The sequence below is a fragment of the Rhinatrema bivittatum genome, chromosome 14 (assembly GCF_901001135.1).
Source record: "Rhinatrema bivittatum chromosome 14, aRhiBiv1.1, whole genome shotgun sequence".
In the NCBI taxonomy this organism is placed as follows: Eukaryota; Metazoa; Chordata; class Amphibia; order Gymnophiona; family Rhinatrematidae; genus Rhinatrema; species Rhinatrema bivittatum.
In genome coordinates this window covers 21,392,964-21,410,019 of record NC_042628.1, presented here as the reverse complement: position 1 = coordinate 21,410,019, position 17,056 = coordinate 21,392,964, and the positions used below count along the sequence as shown (strand labels likewise).

The 17,056-nt window shown below is 40.2% G+C and overlaps 1 protein-coding gene across 1 annotated transcript; it reads right to left on the bottom strand.

Moving 5' to 3' along the window:
• Positions 1–7,046: 7,046 nt before the first annotated feature.
• FOPNL (FGFR1OP N-terminal like) lies at positions 7,047–15,636 on the bottom strand. Its single transcript, XM_029577163.1, has 5 exons — positions 15,390–15,636; positions 14,198–14,395; positions 12,475–12,559; positions 11,809–11,948; positions 7,047–7,273 (listed from the first exon to the last, which is right to left on the bottom strand). The coding sequence occupies exons 1-5, from the start codon at positions 15,415–15,417 to the stop codon at positions 7,197–7,199; spliced, it is 528 nt and encodes a 175-aa protein (XP_029433023.1). The 5' UTR covers positions 15,418–15,636; the 3' UTR covers positions 7,047–7,196.
• Positions 15,637–17,056: the final 1,420 nt, after the last annotated feature.

Below are 17,056 nucleotides of genomic sequence, written 5' to 3'. Positions count from 1 at the left end.
CATCTAGGGATCCTCTGTGCTTAGGCCTCCCTTGCTGGTGTTTTACACCTATAAGAAAGTATAAAATGTCGTGCAACCTATCCCTTAGCCAAATATTCCTGCTTTATAATTCAGTTATAGAGAAGTGCAGAGAATCTTATGTGCAAGCATTCACTAAGAGAATGAGTCATTAAGATAATGAGATGTGGAGTGCACGTTAAAAGGGCCTTACTAAGGGGGATCATGGGCCCATTATTGGGCATGCACTATTCATCTTTAAATTCTCCGAGTGAACCAGACCAAAACACAAGGGTCAGTTAGCAAGAGAAAGCCTCTCTGTCAACCCTTCCTAAATCAGAATGGCTTTATAGGGCTCCTGATCCCCTTCTCATTCCCACTCCAAACATACTAAGCTGGCCTCTAGCTCCCTTCCTCCCCCATAATGTACATTTAATTTTCCTCCCGTGGAAAAACATAGGTGCCAGCCTGAGCTGTGCCATTGCACTGGAATTGAAGCAGAAGAAAGTCTCAGGAAAGAATTGCAAAACAAATCTTGTTTGAAGCCAAATTTCTTTCTGCTCTTAAGAAGAGAGTACCACCACGGAGGTCTTGCCCCTAGTAGTAGCATAACAGAGGAAGCAGATAAGGATCAATGGGCTCCTCTTATCTGCCCAGTTTAGTGCTGAGAGGACCAGCTGGAGAAAGGGGATGGGCACTTGGTGGCACAGCTGAAATATAGTGGATACGAATTTGTTGCAATAAACAGTATAAAAGAAGTACAGGATGGTACTTCTGTTCCATTTGGTCTGACTGAGAGAGATATGAATTCGAAGTCTATCGTGATGGCACTAAAGTGTGCATCTAGGGGTCTTTTATGCACACAACAAGAGACGCTCTCACAGCAGATATTTCTTTCCAGGACAAATTTAAAGGATCTGCCACAATGTTTCTGAGTAGATTCAGTCTGACCATAGGTCCCAGCTATCTGTACAGACGTATGGTCTCCAATATAAGTCACCCAGCTTGTCTTTAGACGGTAAAATGATGAGTATTCTAAATTACTTAAGAACTGGATTCTTCAAGAGGATGGCAGAAGACATGACTGGCATCAGGCAGGCCTTTGTTTCCAGATCTATCAACCTTCTGCTGGCGGCTATGCTTGTCTACATGCCTTACTCTATGCATTATTCCCCTACTGAATTGAGAAGTTACAAAGGCCTTCTTTCCATACATGTTAGCTTGGAGCCTGCCACACAGTATACTTGGTATCTTTCTAAATCACTGGTGGTAAAGTTTGTCCTATAATAAGTGAGGATTCTTGTGTGTGTAAGTACACTTTCCACTATTGTGGGTAGGTGTTATGTGATTTGAATAAAAACAATAGCACGTTAAGCTGAATTCTGTTGGCAATGAGCAACCAATGGAATAAATTCAGTATTGAAGATATATGATGTTATAGTAAGATGGTGGTTCCCAAACCTGTCCGAGCAGATCCCCTGCCAACCAGGTTTTCAAGCTATCTATAATGAATATCGCAGCATCTATTTCAAGAAAATGTATCTTATGCATATTTATTGTTGATATCCTGAAAACCTGACTGGCCAGGGGTCCTCCAGGACAGGTTTGGAACCATTGGGTCTAAGATTGCAAAATATATAAATGATCTAATGAATTGCAATGATCCAAGCCAAGGGTCCTAAAACTAGCTAAAATGAAGGGTTACATGTGACATTTAAAATCAATGAGATGGCAGGGGGAGAGGGTCCACCTTAGAGGTTTGATGAGTCAGTTGTGTGTGTGGGGAGTGGCCCGCACCTTTCGGTGATTCAAAATGCTGTGGAAGGGGGAAGGCAGGGTTCAGCAATCCCACACGTATGGCAGATAGGAGGACAGCACAAATATTTCTAGGAAGATGGCAACCCTGCCCATCCCTGGCATCCTTAACACCTACCCCCTAGGGGAATGGAGAGTAACTGAATAAGAACATAAGACTTGCATTACTGGGTCAGAGCAAAGGTCCATCAAGCCCAGTATCCTGTTTCCAAGCATAGTCAATCCAGGTCACAAGTACGTGGCAGGATCCCAAGGGGATAGATTCCAAGCTGCTTAACCCAGGGATGAGCAGTGGATTTCCCTAAGTCCACCTTAATAATTGTTTATGGACTTTTCCTCTAGGAACTTGTCCAAACCTTTTTTAAACACAGCCACATTAATAGCTTTCACCACAGTCTCTGCCAATGAAACCCAGAGTTTAAATTTTGTTAAGAGAAAATATTTGACTGTTTTAAAATGTATCACCTAGTAACTTCATGTTATGTTCCCTACTCTTTGTACTGGTTGAGAGTAATCAGCCAATTAAAGTTTACTCAGTCCATTTATTTTATGAACCTCTTTCATATCTCCCCTCAGCCAACTCTTCTCAGCCTCTCGTCATAGGGGAATTGTTCCAGCCCTTTTATCATCTTGGTCGCCCTTTTCTAATTCTGCTATATCTTTCTTGAGATGTGGCAACCACAACTGCACACAATACATAAGATGAGCTCGCCCCATGGAGTAGTAGAGGCATTCTGTTAGTCTGTTTTATTCTCCATTCCTTTTCTAATAATTCAGAGCCTGCTATTTGCTTTCTTGGGTGCTGCTGCACAATGAGCAGAAGATTTCAATGATGAGGCCCAGATCCTTTTCCTAAGTGTTGACTCCTAACCTGAAACCTTGCATAACGTAGCTATAATTTGGGTTACTCTTCCCTTTGAACTTGACCACATTAAATTTCATTTGCATGCCCAGGCTCCCAATTCTGTAAGGTCATAGTCTTGTGATTTAACAACTTTGTGTCATCAGCAAATCGGACCACATCACTTGTTCTTCCCAGTTCCAGGTTATTTATAAATATATTAAGCAGCTCTGAAGTATTGTGAGGGTTGTGAATGGGAATGGCCGGGGTGGGTGGTTGTAGTACACCCTCCTACATCTCCATCCACTCTTGCCTTCTATGCCCTTTTCCTTCACCTTCTCCCTTTCTTCCCTCAACCTTATCCCAGCATCTTTCTCCTCTACCGTGGGGGTTGGAAACTTACCATTTCCATATTTGCAGTGCCAAGGCTGCTGCTTTGGTCTTCTGCTGCCTGTGGGGTTTGGGAAGCCCACTGGCACTTCTGTCTTTTGCTGCTGCCACCCCTACAGTGCTTCTCTTCTTCCAGCAGCTCTTTCTGCTCTGAAGCAGGCAGCTTGAGCATGTGAAACATTTGATACGAGATCAGCAGCAAGAGGAAATGTGTATCTCATGACTTTTGCACCTACTAAAGCCAGAGAGGTGGCACCTGCTTCTGGGCCTTCGCTTGCTGCCAGGGACCAGATAAAATTCAGCAGAAGGCTGAATGGGGCCTGCAGACCCTAGTTTCAAACGTCCCTGATCCAAGCCGCTCGTCCCAAGGACAGGAATAACCACAGATAGATTAGCCCTTCTAAGATGTGTGCAAGTTATAAAAGCACTCAGATGACAAACAAGATCAAAGATGTGTAATTTGACTTTGAAATGTAAGATCTAAATCTACAATAACTCCAAGGATTTTTACCCTCTGTCTTCATAGGCAGTATGGTCAAAACCTTTGTTTTTCTGCAGCAGACAAATCGAACAAAAAAAATGGTAAGTATTAAGTATAGAAAAGTTAACAGCCACATACTAATGATTAAGGGAGGAAATTAAAGAGACCTTCATAGAAACATAGCCGAGCAAATAAGAACATAAAAGCCAAACTGGATCAGACCAAGGGTCCATCAAGCCCAGCATCATGTTTCTAACAGTGGCCAGAATGGTATTGTAATGTTAACTCAACCGCCACTATGATTGCTCAGACTATGACAAATATAACCATAGCTGCAAACATGCAATTCAAGTATAGTGAATATAATAAGGGTAACATCTTAAAATAGGAGTCATTTGACAATTCAACACTCAACATTCATAGCATGTCCATCCCAACGCGATTCACGTTTCATAAGCCTTCCTCAGGGGCAAGGTGACTGTCGCAGAAAGTTACAATTTCTGAGATAACTATAAAGCATTAATCCATAGCATCACCCCACTTCCCAATATTTTCCCCAAACACCATCATATACTATGGATTTACCTTTCAGAGCAAAATTATGCACTTCAAGACTGCCAATTCTGAAATCGTGTTCTGCCAACCGACCACCTGGGGGGAGGTCTTTCAAAAATATATGACTGATTTCTCATTTACCTCATGTGGGGAGGATAATCATCTTTTACCTTGGTCAGAAAGATTCTGTTCTTCCCATCTGTTCACACACATAACTGAGGGGAAAAACTCTGTAAACCCACCTTTTTCCATAATATGAAGACTCTCCAACCAGAATGTCTCTGTTGCCTCACATCCCCACCACATATGTATGTATATGTAGGTCCCCACCCCACCATACTGTCTCCAACCTCGAGGACTGGAATTGTTAAAGTTAGATGTGTGATGTAATAAGAACCAGGAACTCATACATAAGTTATTATAGTTAGTTTAGATGTAGAACACCAATCTGAGTCATCTAAGTGAATATGCAAATCTGTTCCACCTCTCACTCAAGTTCAGATCTGTAGTTAAATCACTACCCCAGAAATTTATCAGCTGACAGCGACAAAGAAGTTGTAGATCACTAAATTTTAACATCCAAAATTTCAACTGCATAATCTCTATCAAAATTCCTACCCTACCATGCTACTTTTTGTATTCTATTAGAAGCAAAAAACATACGTATATATAAAGAGCTTGTCAGTAATTTCATCAATTTTTGTACAAGAGTGAGCTTAAGCAATAGTTCTCTTCATAGGCGAATTGAGACCTTTCACATTCAACATTACCTTTAAAGTAGACATAAAAAAAAAAGGGAGAAAACCCACATAACCTCCCTTGTAAACCCTTTTACCTTCCCCCTGAGTTTTGCTGTTCCAATCCATTTCCCCCCATAGGCCTCACAGCATAATTATATAACCATCCTACCCTACACTGCCATCTCAACCTCCACCCCTTCCAGGTATGTAGACTAGTGTGAACCTTCCCACACACTCTCCTCCAGTGGAATACCATCTCCCAAGATAGTCCTCTCCCACTTTTGCCTAAACCTTTAAAGTAACACATTTCAGTGCACAGTTTTAATGCTCGGTTTATTACATCAGCCCTAGAGGTAGAGCCTATTTTGGAGGCAGCAGTGGAAGGTCTCGTTTGCCTCCATGAGGCTGTAGCCTGGGAAGAGTGCACTGGGAGCACTGGTCACCAGCTCCCACTGCTGTGCTGAGCTCCTCTGGCTCAACTTATCTGGATGTCTAGGAGGAGGTAGATTAGGCCACATCCACTTCTTTTGCAGGCCAGGCTAACTGCTCTTTTGAATAGCGAGACCGTGTTTTTTTCGCAGTTCAAATCAGGAGTCTGGCCGCAGAGGTAGAAGATGCAGGCCGATGGGCGGCTGCCGCTGCTCTCCTCCTCCTGCGCTGGTATTTGGTTAGCAGAGGGGAAGGAGGTTAAACACATGGAAGCTGCTCCCCTACTTTTCTCTCCCTAGTCAGCTTGACCCCCTCTCTCCCACAGATTGGCCAATTCTGCAGGAAGGGCTGGATTTTTCAATCCTGAATTTAGCCAACAAATACCATATATTTAAATAATGTATCTTAAAATATTTTGCCTGCTTGTATATTTACTAAATTGTGTCTCTTCACTCATTAAGGGGGGCTCTGCCATGGCTGATAAAGTGCTAGCAATTTAATTCAAAGTGCACAAGGCTTCTGGTATACCTTATTAGGACAATTTAAATAAGCCAAAAGGAACAAAAACAGACTTGTGCCAGCTCCTTCAGCTGATAAGGAAGTAGCATTTCTTCAAGTTGATTTCTCTGATTTTACTGACCATTGCTTTATATTCAGGAGACACCCCCCCCCCCCCCCATTCACACCTTCCTATCTGATACTACTATTGGGAACATCTGAATCTCCTGCAAACAGCATAGCTCCTGAAACTGCTCCAAGTTGGTAGGTTTTTAGCTTATATCTGCTAGGTCACATAGGGGCTCCATTCACGTGATCAATGGCTCTGTTATTATAATTCACTGAAATTTTCTTGCAAAAAAGAAGGTCTCCTAAAATGCCTGAATTATTCAAATATCAAATACATTAGGTCAGGGAAAGCCAATGATCCAAATAATCTCTATATTAAGAAATGAATTTATTGCTCCAACTAAAGACTGATTACATTGTTTTAGGTACTACATCATATACAAGCCTCAAAATTAACTAATTCAATTCTTGAGTCTATCAGAAATAATTCAGACCTCATGCATTTAGACTTTACAAATTTCAACTATATAATGTTAATGAGTATCAAATGGAGCTTCGTCATCAACTCCTTCATTTTAAAACTGACCACACCTCACCAAATGTTTCTGAAGTTTTAAACATGTCCATACCTTTATCCAAATACAGAAATTGTTTTATCTATGCCCCTCAGCAGACTCAAGTATCCCAATCACTCCCCCAGTCTGCCTAGGCAGTGCAGGTAGCCCTTACCAACCCCAGAATTGAAGAGACGTCTTCTCCAAGGCATAGCTCGCACCAGCTGGTTGGGTGCTAGGAGCAATCACTGTAGTAGCAGATGCCTTCCCTCCCTAGGCCCGAGTGTACCAAGACCAGAATTCAATTACAAATATGAAATTTCATCTTGCCAGAGTTGGTGCTGTTGTAATTTTTTTTCTGTAATTTTTATTTCTATGTGATTCCTAGTACCCTAAAATGGCATTATATTCTTGATAATGATCATTTCAAGCAGTTACATAATGTTCTAAGCAAAATGATCTTACTAGACAAGTTGAAGGTTACATACCATATCCTCAGAAGCTTGATGTGTTCTGTAAGAGGTCTCCAGTGGACTGCTAAGATCTGGTTCCAACAGTTAAAAGCATTCACAGAAGAAAGAAAACTTATTTTTTGGCTAGACAATTTAGTGACCACAGGATTATAGTTTGAAGTTTAAAAAAAAAAAAAAAATATTCAGGTTCTTGAATCTTTTATAATCTTTATTTAAAAAAAAAAAAAAAAAAAGTTTAATAAATTACAAGAAAAGCAGCTTTGGATTGCTGCGACACATAGCAGAAGAGTTTTAAAAAAGTCAAATATAATTGTCTCAATACAAAAGTCACTAATCTTTATGTAAAACAAACCCTCATTTGTATGCACCACGTACAATAAACCGGTGTCCTGTGCTGCTGGGTGCCATTCTGCCTGGCTCTGGAAGATCATCTGAAAATTAAGAGACATGTACTATTATAAAGATTTACATAATATACTCAAATCTGAAGATCTGCTGGAGACATTAAAAATTGTAAAAGGATCCAGTGTATTTATACACAGTATTTTTTTTGGGAAAGGAGAACAGCTTGTTTCCTTTTGGGCTTCCAGCTGAGTCAGAACCAGGACTGCAAACTGGCACCACGAATCTTAATGCCCAACTACATAGGAGTTCTCTCCACTTTAGACCCTGCCCAACTCACTAAAGCTCGATTACTGCAGTGACAGTCCTCAGCTGGATGCCATGCGCCAAGGCTCCTGCTATGCAGAATTAATTTTTCTGAAGTCCAAGTCATGAACTGTTTACAACAATGCAATTAACTTTTTAAAGTTTCTCTAAGTGAAAACATGGCTGTTCCAAATCTCCGCAATTATCAGCATTGCTGTCAATTAAACACCTCCCACAGACTGAGAAATTCTGAGTAGCAAACTGTTTGTATAAAACAGCAGCAGACATTAATGATACTAAACTACACAAATCACATAGCTCATTTCCCCACTGCCATAAAAAGAAGAACATGGTTTGTGTTTTCCAAGAGCAGAAAGGGGGGGAGGAGGTTCTCTTGATTTAAAGGACCAGCAGGGTAAGACATCACGGAAGTAATGAATGAGAGATCAGAGGGAAGAGTTAAAAGTAGCAGAAATATGGACAACCCTTACTGGTGCATAAGGGATGCTGAAGGGAGCCTTCCTGATCTCGTGTTGCTTATGCCCCGTGGTTAATGTTTCTAATTTACCCTTAAGGATTCCCAAGTTAAACAACCTACCCCCAATACTATTTGCCTTGTCATTGACTAAGGTGGCTTTGCTTCTACAATTACAGCCCTGGAGAGCAAGAGATAAAAGCAAGGGAAGTCTTCTTGTAATGTTCTAGGAGGTTATTCCTTCTTTATTCCCTGCCTACCTTTTATGATCTTTTCGAGAGTGGTACTCTTGTGGCAAAGAAAACAGGAGAAAGCCACCTTCACAGCTGCTGTAATATTGTTCTTTAAACCATCAGGAGTCACTGTATGGTTTGGTTCCCCCCTCCCTGGGAATAAATGCAAGACACCCCAAAGGAAAAGGACTGTATTATAATAAAACTGACCCTAGGTACTGGGTTTGCAGAAACTGTCATATTAAAAATTCCACTTACAGAAAATATTCATACCAAGGGACCTTACTAATGAGAGTAGTCCACTGTATTATCATAAATGCAAAATATATCAATTGATCAAACCTTCCTCAAAGATTTATCAACTTGAAAAAAAATATATATCATCAGTGTTTACTGGGGGACTATTCATAGTGCCCCATAAAATATTTAGAATGCAACCTAAAAAAATTAATAATTATATGCATATGGGTGTAAGTTTCCAGCGCAATCCGTGGTACAGTCTGATAGTTCCCTCTGCTGGTTAAAACAGATTGCTTTTAGTTCTGCTAGTTGTAACACAAAAAAAGAAAGCAGAGCTGCAAACTCCATCAGTGCCTTTAAACTAACAGCAGGAACACCAGAAAACAAGGCTCAGTACAATTCTGGGACCACATCTCAAAAAAGATAGTTATACTGGAGAAGGGCGACCAAAATGATAAAGGGAATTGAATGGCTTCCCTATGAGGAAAGGCTAAAGAGGTTAGGGCTGCTCAGCTTGGAGAAGAAACGGCTGAGGGGGGATATGATAGAGATCTTTATAATCATTGGAGGACTAGAATGGGTAAATGTGAATCTGTTATTTACTCTCAGATAACAGAAGGACTAGGGGGCACTCTATGAAGTTAGCAAGTAGCACATTTAAACTAATTAGAGAAAAATATTTTTCACTCAATGCACAATTAAGCCCTAGAATTTGTTGCCGGAGGATATAGTTAGGGCACAGTGTAGCTGGGTTTAAAAAAAAAAAAAAGTTTGGATAAGTTCCTGGAGAAGTCCATAAACTTCTATTAATCAAGCTGACTTAGGGAATAGCCACTGTTATTATTGGCATTAGTAGCATGGGATCGATTTAATTTTTGGGTACTTGCAACCTGGATTGACCACTGTTGGAAACAGGATGCTGGGCTTGATAGACCCATGGAGCGATACAGAGGCATTATGACAGCCACCGTTTATTTGCCATTCTCTTCCTAATATTGTTTGCTTTTTTGATTGTCACAGCCACTGAGCCAACGATTTCAATGTATTATCATCAACTATGATGCCTAGATCTCTTTCCTGGGTGGTAACTCCTAAGACAGAACCTAACATTGTTTAAACTACAGCAAGGATTATTTTTCCCTACATGCATCACTTTGCACTTATCCACATTAAATTGCATCTGCCATTTGGAAGCCCAATCTTCCAGTCTTGCAAGGTTCTCCAGCAATTCATCACAATCCGCTTCAGATTTAATTACTCAGCATAATTTTGTGTCCTCCACAAATTTGATCACCTCACTTGTCATACCCGTTTCCAGATCATTTGTAATATATATTAAAAAGTACCAGTCCAACTACAGATCTCTGAGGCACTCTACCATTTACTTTTTTCCACTGTGAAAACAGACCATTTAATCCTACTCTGTGTTTCCTGTCTTTTAACTAACTTGCAATCCATAAAAAGCCATAATCTCTCATCCAGGACTTTGTCGAACACCTTCTGAAAATCCAAATACACCGCATCTACCGATTCACCTTTTGCCAGGCTTATTCACCCCTTCAAAAAAAAAAAAAAAAAAAAAAAAAAAAAGTAGGAGATTTATGAGGCAAGACTTACTTTGGGTAAATCCATGCTGGCTGTGTCCCATTAAACCATGTCTATCTAAACATTTTGTGATTTTATTCTTTATAACAGTTTCCACGATTTTTCTTGCCACTGAAGTCAGGCTCACTGGTCTATAGTTTCCTTGATCACCCCTGGAGTCCTTTTAAATATTGGGGTTACATTGTCCATCTTCCAATCTTCAGGTACAACAGATGATTTTAGTGATAGATTACAAGTTAATTGAAATAGGTCTGAAATTTCATTTTTTAGTTCTTTCAGAACCCTGAGGTGTATACCATCTGGTCCAGGTGATTTACTACTCTTCAGTTTGTCAATCTGGCCTACTACATCTTCCAGGTTCACCTTGATTTGGTTCAGTTCATCTGAATCATCACCCTTGAAAACAGTCTCCGGAATGGGTATCTCCCCAACAACCTCTTCAGTAAACACTGAAGGAAAGAAATTGGTTAATCTTTCTGCCTTTACTTCCACATCTTGGTAGTCTAATTTGTAACTCTTCAATACTGCATGGCAAATTGAACTTTTATAATAAAGTTCAATCAATTAAAAAAAATTAATCATGCAATAAGCTCTAGAAATTCAGATGGCAGATAAGAACGGTTAGACTCATCTAAGTCTGCCCAAATTTATTTCCTGTTACAATATTGTAGCTCTCACTTGATCTCTACTTTACTTCCTCACAATCAATCATTGTTGCATATCCCATGTCTTCACAAATTGTTACTGTTTTGCCTCTATCACCTACACTGGGAAGCTATTTAATGCATTTGCTATCCTTTCTGTAAATAAATATTTCCTTATGTTACTCTTGAACCTATTATTGTCTAGAACTTCCTTTCCATTGAAAAATACTTGCTTCTTCTGTATTATTTATATATTTGAGGTATTCATATCCTACCTCTTTCTTCTCTAGGCTATACGTATTTAAGTTATTAAATTTCATTACATAGGGCTTATAAGGCAAACTCTGCACCGTTTTCATAGCCCTTCAATTGGCTTCCTCTACTCTAGGTACAGCATTCAGAATTAGACAATACTCCAGATGAGGTCTCACCAATATTGGTAATGCTTCTCTTTATGCACCCTAGCATTCTTCTACCTCTGACTACTGCCTTGTTGCACTGTTTTCCAACACTGAAATTACCAGATATAATCATTTATTTCCAAGGTCTCTGTCCTGTGATGTATGCCAGTATCTCATACCCAATTGCAGTGCTTCCTGAATTTATCTAATATTATGATGCCATTTTTACACAATCCCAGATAATCAAAAGAAAATAGCAGACCTTCACACTCCCTTTTCCCTCCCATCAGCAGACTTCTACTCCCCCTATCCTCTCTCCCTGCAGACTTTTACTCCCTCATCTCTCTCTTAAGATGTGAAGAAGCAAAACAGCAATCAGAAGAGAGTCTGTGAATCAGTGGGCACTCAACAGGCCTTTGACTCTATGCATGAGTTTCCAGTCTAACAAGAAGTAAATGCAGAAGGAGTAGGGCTGTGAATGCTCATAGGCCCTATGCATTGACTGCTAGCTGCAGGTCAGAGCGGAGGTCTGGAGAGAGGGGGCAGGCATCGGATGTTTGTACTTAGATCAATGACAAAAAAGAAATATAAAAGTTAATAGCTCTTCATTCATTTTTTGTATGTCACAGGCCTTCTGAATCCACAGAAAGTTCACAAGTATACAAATAATTTTGATAAATCCCTGAGGCTGCTCTGACAGTCCTGAGCTAGCCATCATACCTATTATATTCTTCTCATTTGCTTCTCTGCTGAGATTTTTTGGGGCATTCTGAGCTGCAGATTCCTTCTGAAATGGATTACAGAATTTTTCTTCCCTGTTACCATGTAAAAACTGAGAAAGAATTCCATACAGAAGGGGCCTGTTAGAAGAAAATAAACAAAAAAAGATTGGAAACAATGTGCAAACAAAAAGAAGAATCAACTGCAATACTATTAAAAAAAACCCAAACAAACACACACACCTGTTTTTAGAGCCCCAGACAAGAATTATTGGGAACAGTTTTGTTTAAATTTTGCATTAAACACAAAGAATATGAATTTAGTCATTTTACACAGTTCTGTAATACAAGCAAGGGAAACAAGCTAATTTTCCATTTATAGAAAACATTAGCATACTAGTTTTGAAATTCTTTGCCCATTTTCCTTAAAATTCCTGTATAAAGTTTGCAAGGAAAATACAAGCTTTTTTTTTTTTTTTTTTAAAGTACTGCCATGACTTAGAATCAAATTTCTTTATCTAGAACAATATGGTAAAACACCTCTCTCACCATGGAAATATCCTTCCAGTACCTATCCATAGACAGCATTTTCTCTGCCTAGAACTGTTTGTATACTGAAGAAAATGTATAGTTATTACATTATTTAATTTAAAATGCATCATCTTACATTGCTCTTCTATTTGGGTCTTCAACTATATTTAGTTCATTGATGAGAAACTGTCTGTCTAATGGAACTTCAGGCTGACCCGATTCTGAAAGGCAAATCAACTCAACATGATTTCTGTTTTTATTTTATTAAAATTAGTCCATATTAACAGATTATAAAACAAAGCTAAACAAATCTAACACGCTTTCAGCTCTTGCTAGTTGGAAAAGCACGAAACACACGATGATAAAATATATTTCAGATTTTTTAAAAATCTGCCTCTGCCCAATCTTGCTGTCACCTAGGGTCAAGTAAGACTACAGCAGTGTGCCCTTTGTGTTCCTCCACAGTCCACAACACGGAAAGAGCACACACAAGAATTTGCATCTCTTCTACTGTATGTGTCCTTTCTGCACATTTGTATATGAACACAATTAAAAGATGCAGTTCATTTTGTACTAAGCGAACAAACACAAAGAGGCCATTAAAACAACATATACTGTCCAGTAATTTTCAAAATGCAACTGTAGGGTCATTTTCTAAATCAATTTAAATCCATGAAAGTGAATGTGAGATTTCAAGATATGTTAACTATCCCAGGAAACATACTGTGAAAGTATATTACCAGAAGGTGTCACATGGGGAAAGTATTCAATTCTTTACCAAGCAAGTCCCCCAAGTTCTACTGGTTTGAAAACAAATTTTGCAAAGAGGCACTGCTACTTTCCAATAAGTTACTTGTCAAGATGCAAGTTAATTTAATCTTGTATTATTAGCACATGTACCATTGTTAATACAAGAAAATAAATATAAAGTTAGGGACAGCAGATGCGAAATAGAACTATACAGTGAAACTGGAAGAAAAACGTAAGGAAGTAGAATAGAGAAATTGGGGTGGGAGCAGGAGATGAACCCAAGGGAATGTGAGAAGATGGGGGAAGAGAAAGATGGGGGAAGAGATGGGAGAAATGGAAGAGTTTTTAGGAAGGGTGCAGGATGAGGACTAGGGAGGTGGGACACCTTGGCTATAATTTCTCACACTTTGCTACTTGTAAAGTTATATTTTGCTTGAGCTTGGTGAAAACCCACAGAAGTTTGGCTTTACTCCACTACCCCAGTGAGCCTATCAGGCAGCTTATTCACTCCTTCACTAACCACTGACTGGTCCCCCCACTGTCCACTGTTAGCAAAAGGACCAATTCACGTTTTGTGAACAAGGATTACTCCTTTTATTGAAAGCTGGCAGCAGAGGGACCAATCAGTGGCCGGTGAATAAGTAAGTAAAACCCATGCTAAAAGACTTTTATTATATAAGCCCTCAAATTAGCTATTTTTCTCTCTGTATAGTGCTATATTTTAATTCTACATATCTGTAAAAAAAAAAAAAAAAAAGGGGGGGGGGGGGGAAGAGTGCTTCCACTTGCTTAGCAAGCTGAAGTATTTCTACTTATTATGATGCAATCATTAATGTTTGTTACACATTTGTGAAGGAAAGAATGGAAAAGTGAAAATTAACTTTCAAAGAAATACATTCCACAAATATAACCTTAACTATGCAGCGAATAGTTACCATGACAGCTAAATTATTAAAACAAATGTTTTTACCCTTGAAATAAATATGAATTCAGGGAAACATTCACTGTATCAGGGGTTTAACTACAAATTCCATGGTACATGGAAACTGGGCACATAAATGATCATTATACAGCCACAGCAGCAGTTAAATAGCATGCCAATATACTACCTGCACTTAGAACAGATGCTGTGTATTTGTATTGATTGAATTCTAAGTATTCTCGGATTAGTTCATTTATCAGAAGGTTTTCATGACATAGTGAAGGACGTGGTTCACGTTGATCATCCAATGCATTGAACACTTCTGCTCTGATTCTTGCTTTTAGTTGTCCTAATACACCTCTTTTCTCCAAGGTGTCCTTTAGAACTATGAATACAAAAATGAACCTTTAAAAGCAAAAGAAATCTCTTCAACAATTTTTGTATGTATTGCTTACATATAATTAGTATCTACCTTTCAAATCCCCCAAGTCATCCTATTGTACTAAAAAAAGGTCAGCGCCTTAAAAAGTAGGCTATTTCAATTTATCAGATTTAAGAAACTTCACCAATTCTGTACCTACAAGAAAAGACTGAACAGGGGTCTCTGTGTGAGTGGTTAATAAGAATAACTAAATATATCAGGCAATAAGTTTAAAAGATTAGTATAAACTCCCAGCAAGTCAAGCAAAGGGATAGAGAAGAATAGTGGCCCTCTAAATAAACTTGAAAAAAAAAACCCCTATCATCTATCCCAGAGCCTAGAATATGACTGCTAAGTAGCTTTGAAACCCTGTTTAAATGGAGAAAATCAGATTATTACTGGAACAAAACCTGGTGAATTAGCTCCCCCCTCCCAGAAATGAAGCTTCTTGCTTTCTGAAAGTAAAGAGCTCCGCTTTAGGCCGGTGTCTTCTCGGAAGTCTGCTGTTTAGGGCCGCTCAACACAGGTTGCCCCGCTCTTGGAAGCCCGGGTCAGTCGCATCAGCGCTCGCTGACTGCTGGGTCATATTCTTTTGGTCCTCTAAAGTTTTAGCACCGAGCAAACACTCAAGCCCCCTCCTTCGTTTCTTTTCACCTGTCCCCGCCCCCGCTCTGGGTCTGGACCAGGACCAGGACCAGCATGTTTACGTTTGATCACGGTTTCGCGAGTTGCCGAGGAGTAAGACTCCGCTTCCTTTTCACGTCGTCTCCCGGTCCTGACAGCATTCGGACGCTGGAGGGCATGCGACCATCTCACCTTCCCAGTCCGCAGCTCTCACGGAAAGGAACCGAACCAACCAAGGTTAAATAAAGATTCATAAATGCCACGGGAGAAGGCGACGTCGCTAACCCACGTAATACCGGAGCGGCAAACCCATCCCTTACCCCTCGCACCTCACCTGCTTTCAGCTCCGCCACCGTCGCCATTGCAGCAACGGTTTCCGGCGTGACGTCACGGCGGCAGCGCCGGCGGCCAGCGAGGAACTGATTGCGCAGGCGCTTGGCAGAAGCCCTTCTGGCGCTGTCCTTCCCGGCGCCTGCTGGGCTGCTCCTATTCGCGCCCTTGCTTCTGCACGCCGAGGGCAGGCGTCCAGCCCGGATAACTGTGAAGCCGGTTGCGTTGTATAAACTTAAGGGCTGGGGATGTTATGCGTCGCTCCCCCGCCTCCTTTTTTTTTTTCTTCTCGTTATTCGTACTAAAGCAGCGGCCGCCTTTCTGTGCTGGAGCTACCGCCGCTTTTCTTTCTCCCCCCATCTCCATTGGAATTAGCTTTCTATTTCCCATGGTTGAAGCCCTCAATTAGCACCGCACCCAAGCTCGCCAAACTCTTCAGGATGGCCCTAACCCTCCTCCTGGAAGAGACGTTTCATCGTAAACCGAAACTGAGCCCTGTTGCAACGCACAGTGACATAGTATTTATATAATACAAAACCCCTTTAAATTAAAGTTAAACAATAATTGGAAAAGTTGTTTTCGACAGACATTGGACAGTTAGATGATAACACTAGGAGAAACTAAAAAAGGAATGGAGAATTTTTATGTTTATGATATGGAACAAGCTATAGTCTACAAGTATTATGAGAAACCTTTTTGATAAGAACATTGCATGTCATGGTGGATCAGACCAATGATCCATCAAGTACTGTCTCTGGGCAGTGGTCAGTCCACCTCACTCAGAAGTACCTGGTATACCAATTCCATGTTATTCACTCCCAAAAATAAAAGGTAGGCAGGGGCGGATTCTGGGTAAAGATTGGCCCAGGGAATTTCTGCCCAGGCCGGCCCAGGAGATACTCCATGGTCTGCAGAGCATAGCTCTGTCTCAGCCGTGCTCAGAAGACCACTGACCAGAGCGATCCCCTAATAGGCCAATCCGCCCCTGAAGGTTAAGGAACTCATAAGAACATAAGATATGCCATTTTGGATCAGACCAAGGGTCCCTCAAGCCTAATATCCTGTCTCCAACAGCAACAAATCAAAGTCACAAATTGTCAAGTACGCAAACATTAAACAGACCCCATGCTACTAAAGCCAGCAACAAGCAGTGGCTATTCCCTTTTGATTAATAGGAAATTATAGACTCTCCAGAAACTTATCCAAACCTTTTTTAAACCCAGCTACACTAACAGTCTTAACCACATCCTCTGACAATGACTTCCAGAGCTTAATTGTGCCTTGAGTGAAAAAAGTTTCTGATTTCTCTTACAATCCACGATTATCTAGCTAATAGATGTTAATGGCTATATCCTCCAAGAATTTCTCCAGCTTTATAAACCCAGCTATACCACTTGCCTTGGCCACATTCTCCTGCCACAAAATCTACAGTGTATGTGTTTTTGATTGAAGAAATCCTTTCTTAAATTTGTTTTAAATCATGCAGTGTCCTTTAGTTCTAATACTATTTAAAAGGGTAAATGCCTGTTCCAATGAATTCGTTCCATACTTCACTTCATGGTTTTCAAACTTATTTTCTCAGAATTCAATGGAAAAAAAGTTTTTTCCCCTTGGGATCTAGTAGAAGAAAAATGCTTATCCCCATGGTTCAACCAATATAATGTTCTGAGT

Excerpts from the sequence above, each read along its gene's own strand:
- FOPNL (XM_029577163.1), bottom strand. The coding sequence starts at position 15,417 with ATGGCGACGGTGGCGGAGCTGAAAGCAG. Across the intron at positions 14,396-15,389 it reads GGTGGCGGAGCTGAAAGCAG|TTCTAAAGGACACCTTGGAG; the intron begins GTGAGGTGCGAG and ends TTGTATTCATAG. Across the intron at positions 11,949-12,474 it reads GACCCAAATAGAAGAGCAAT|GCCCCTTCTGTATGGAATTC; the intron begins GTAAGATGATGC and ends TTCTTCTAACAG.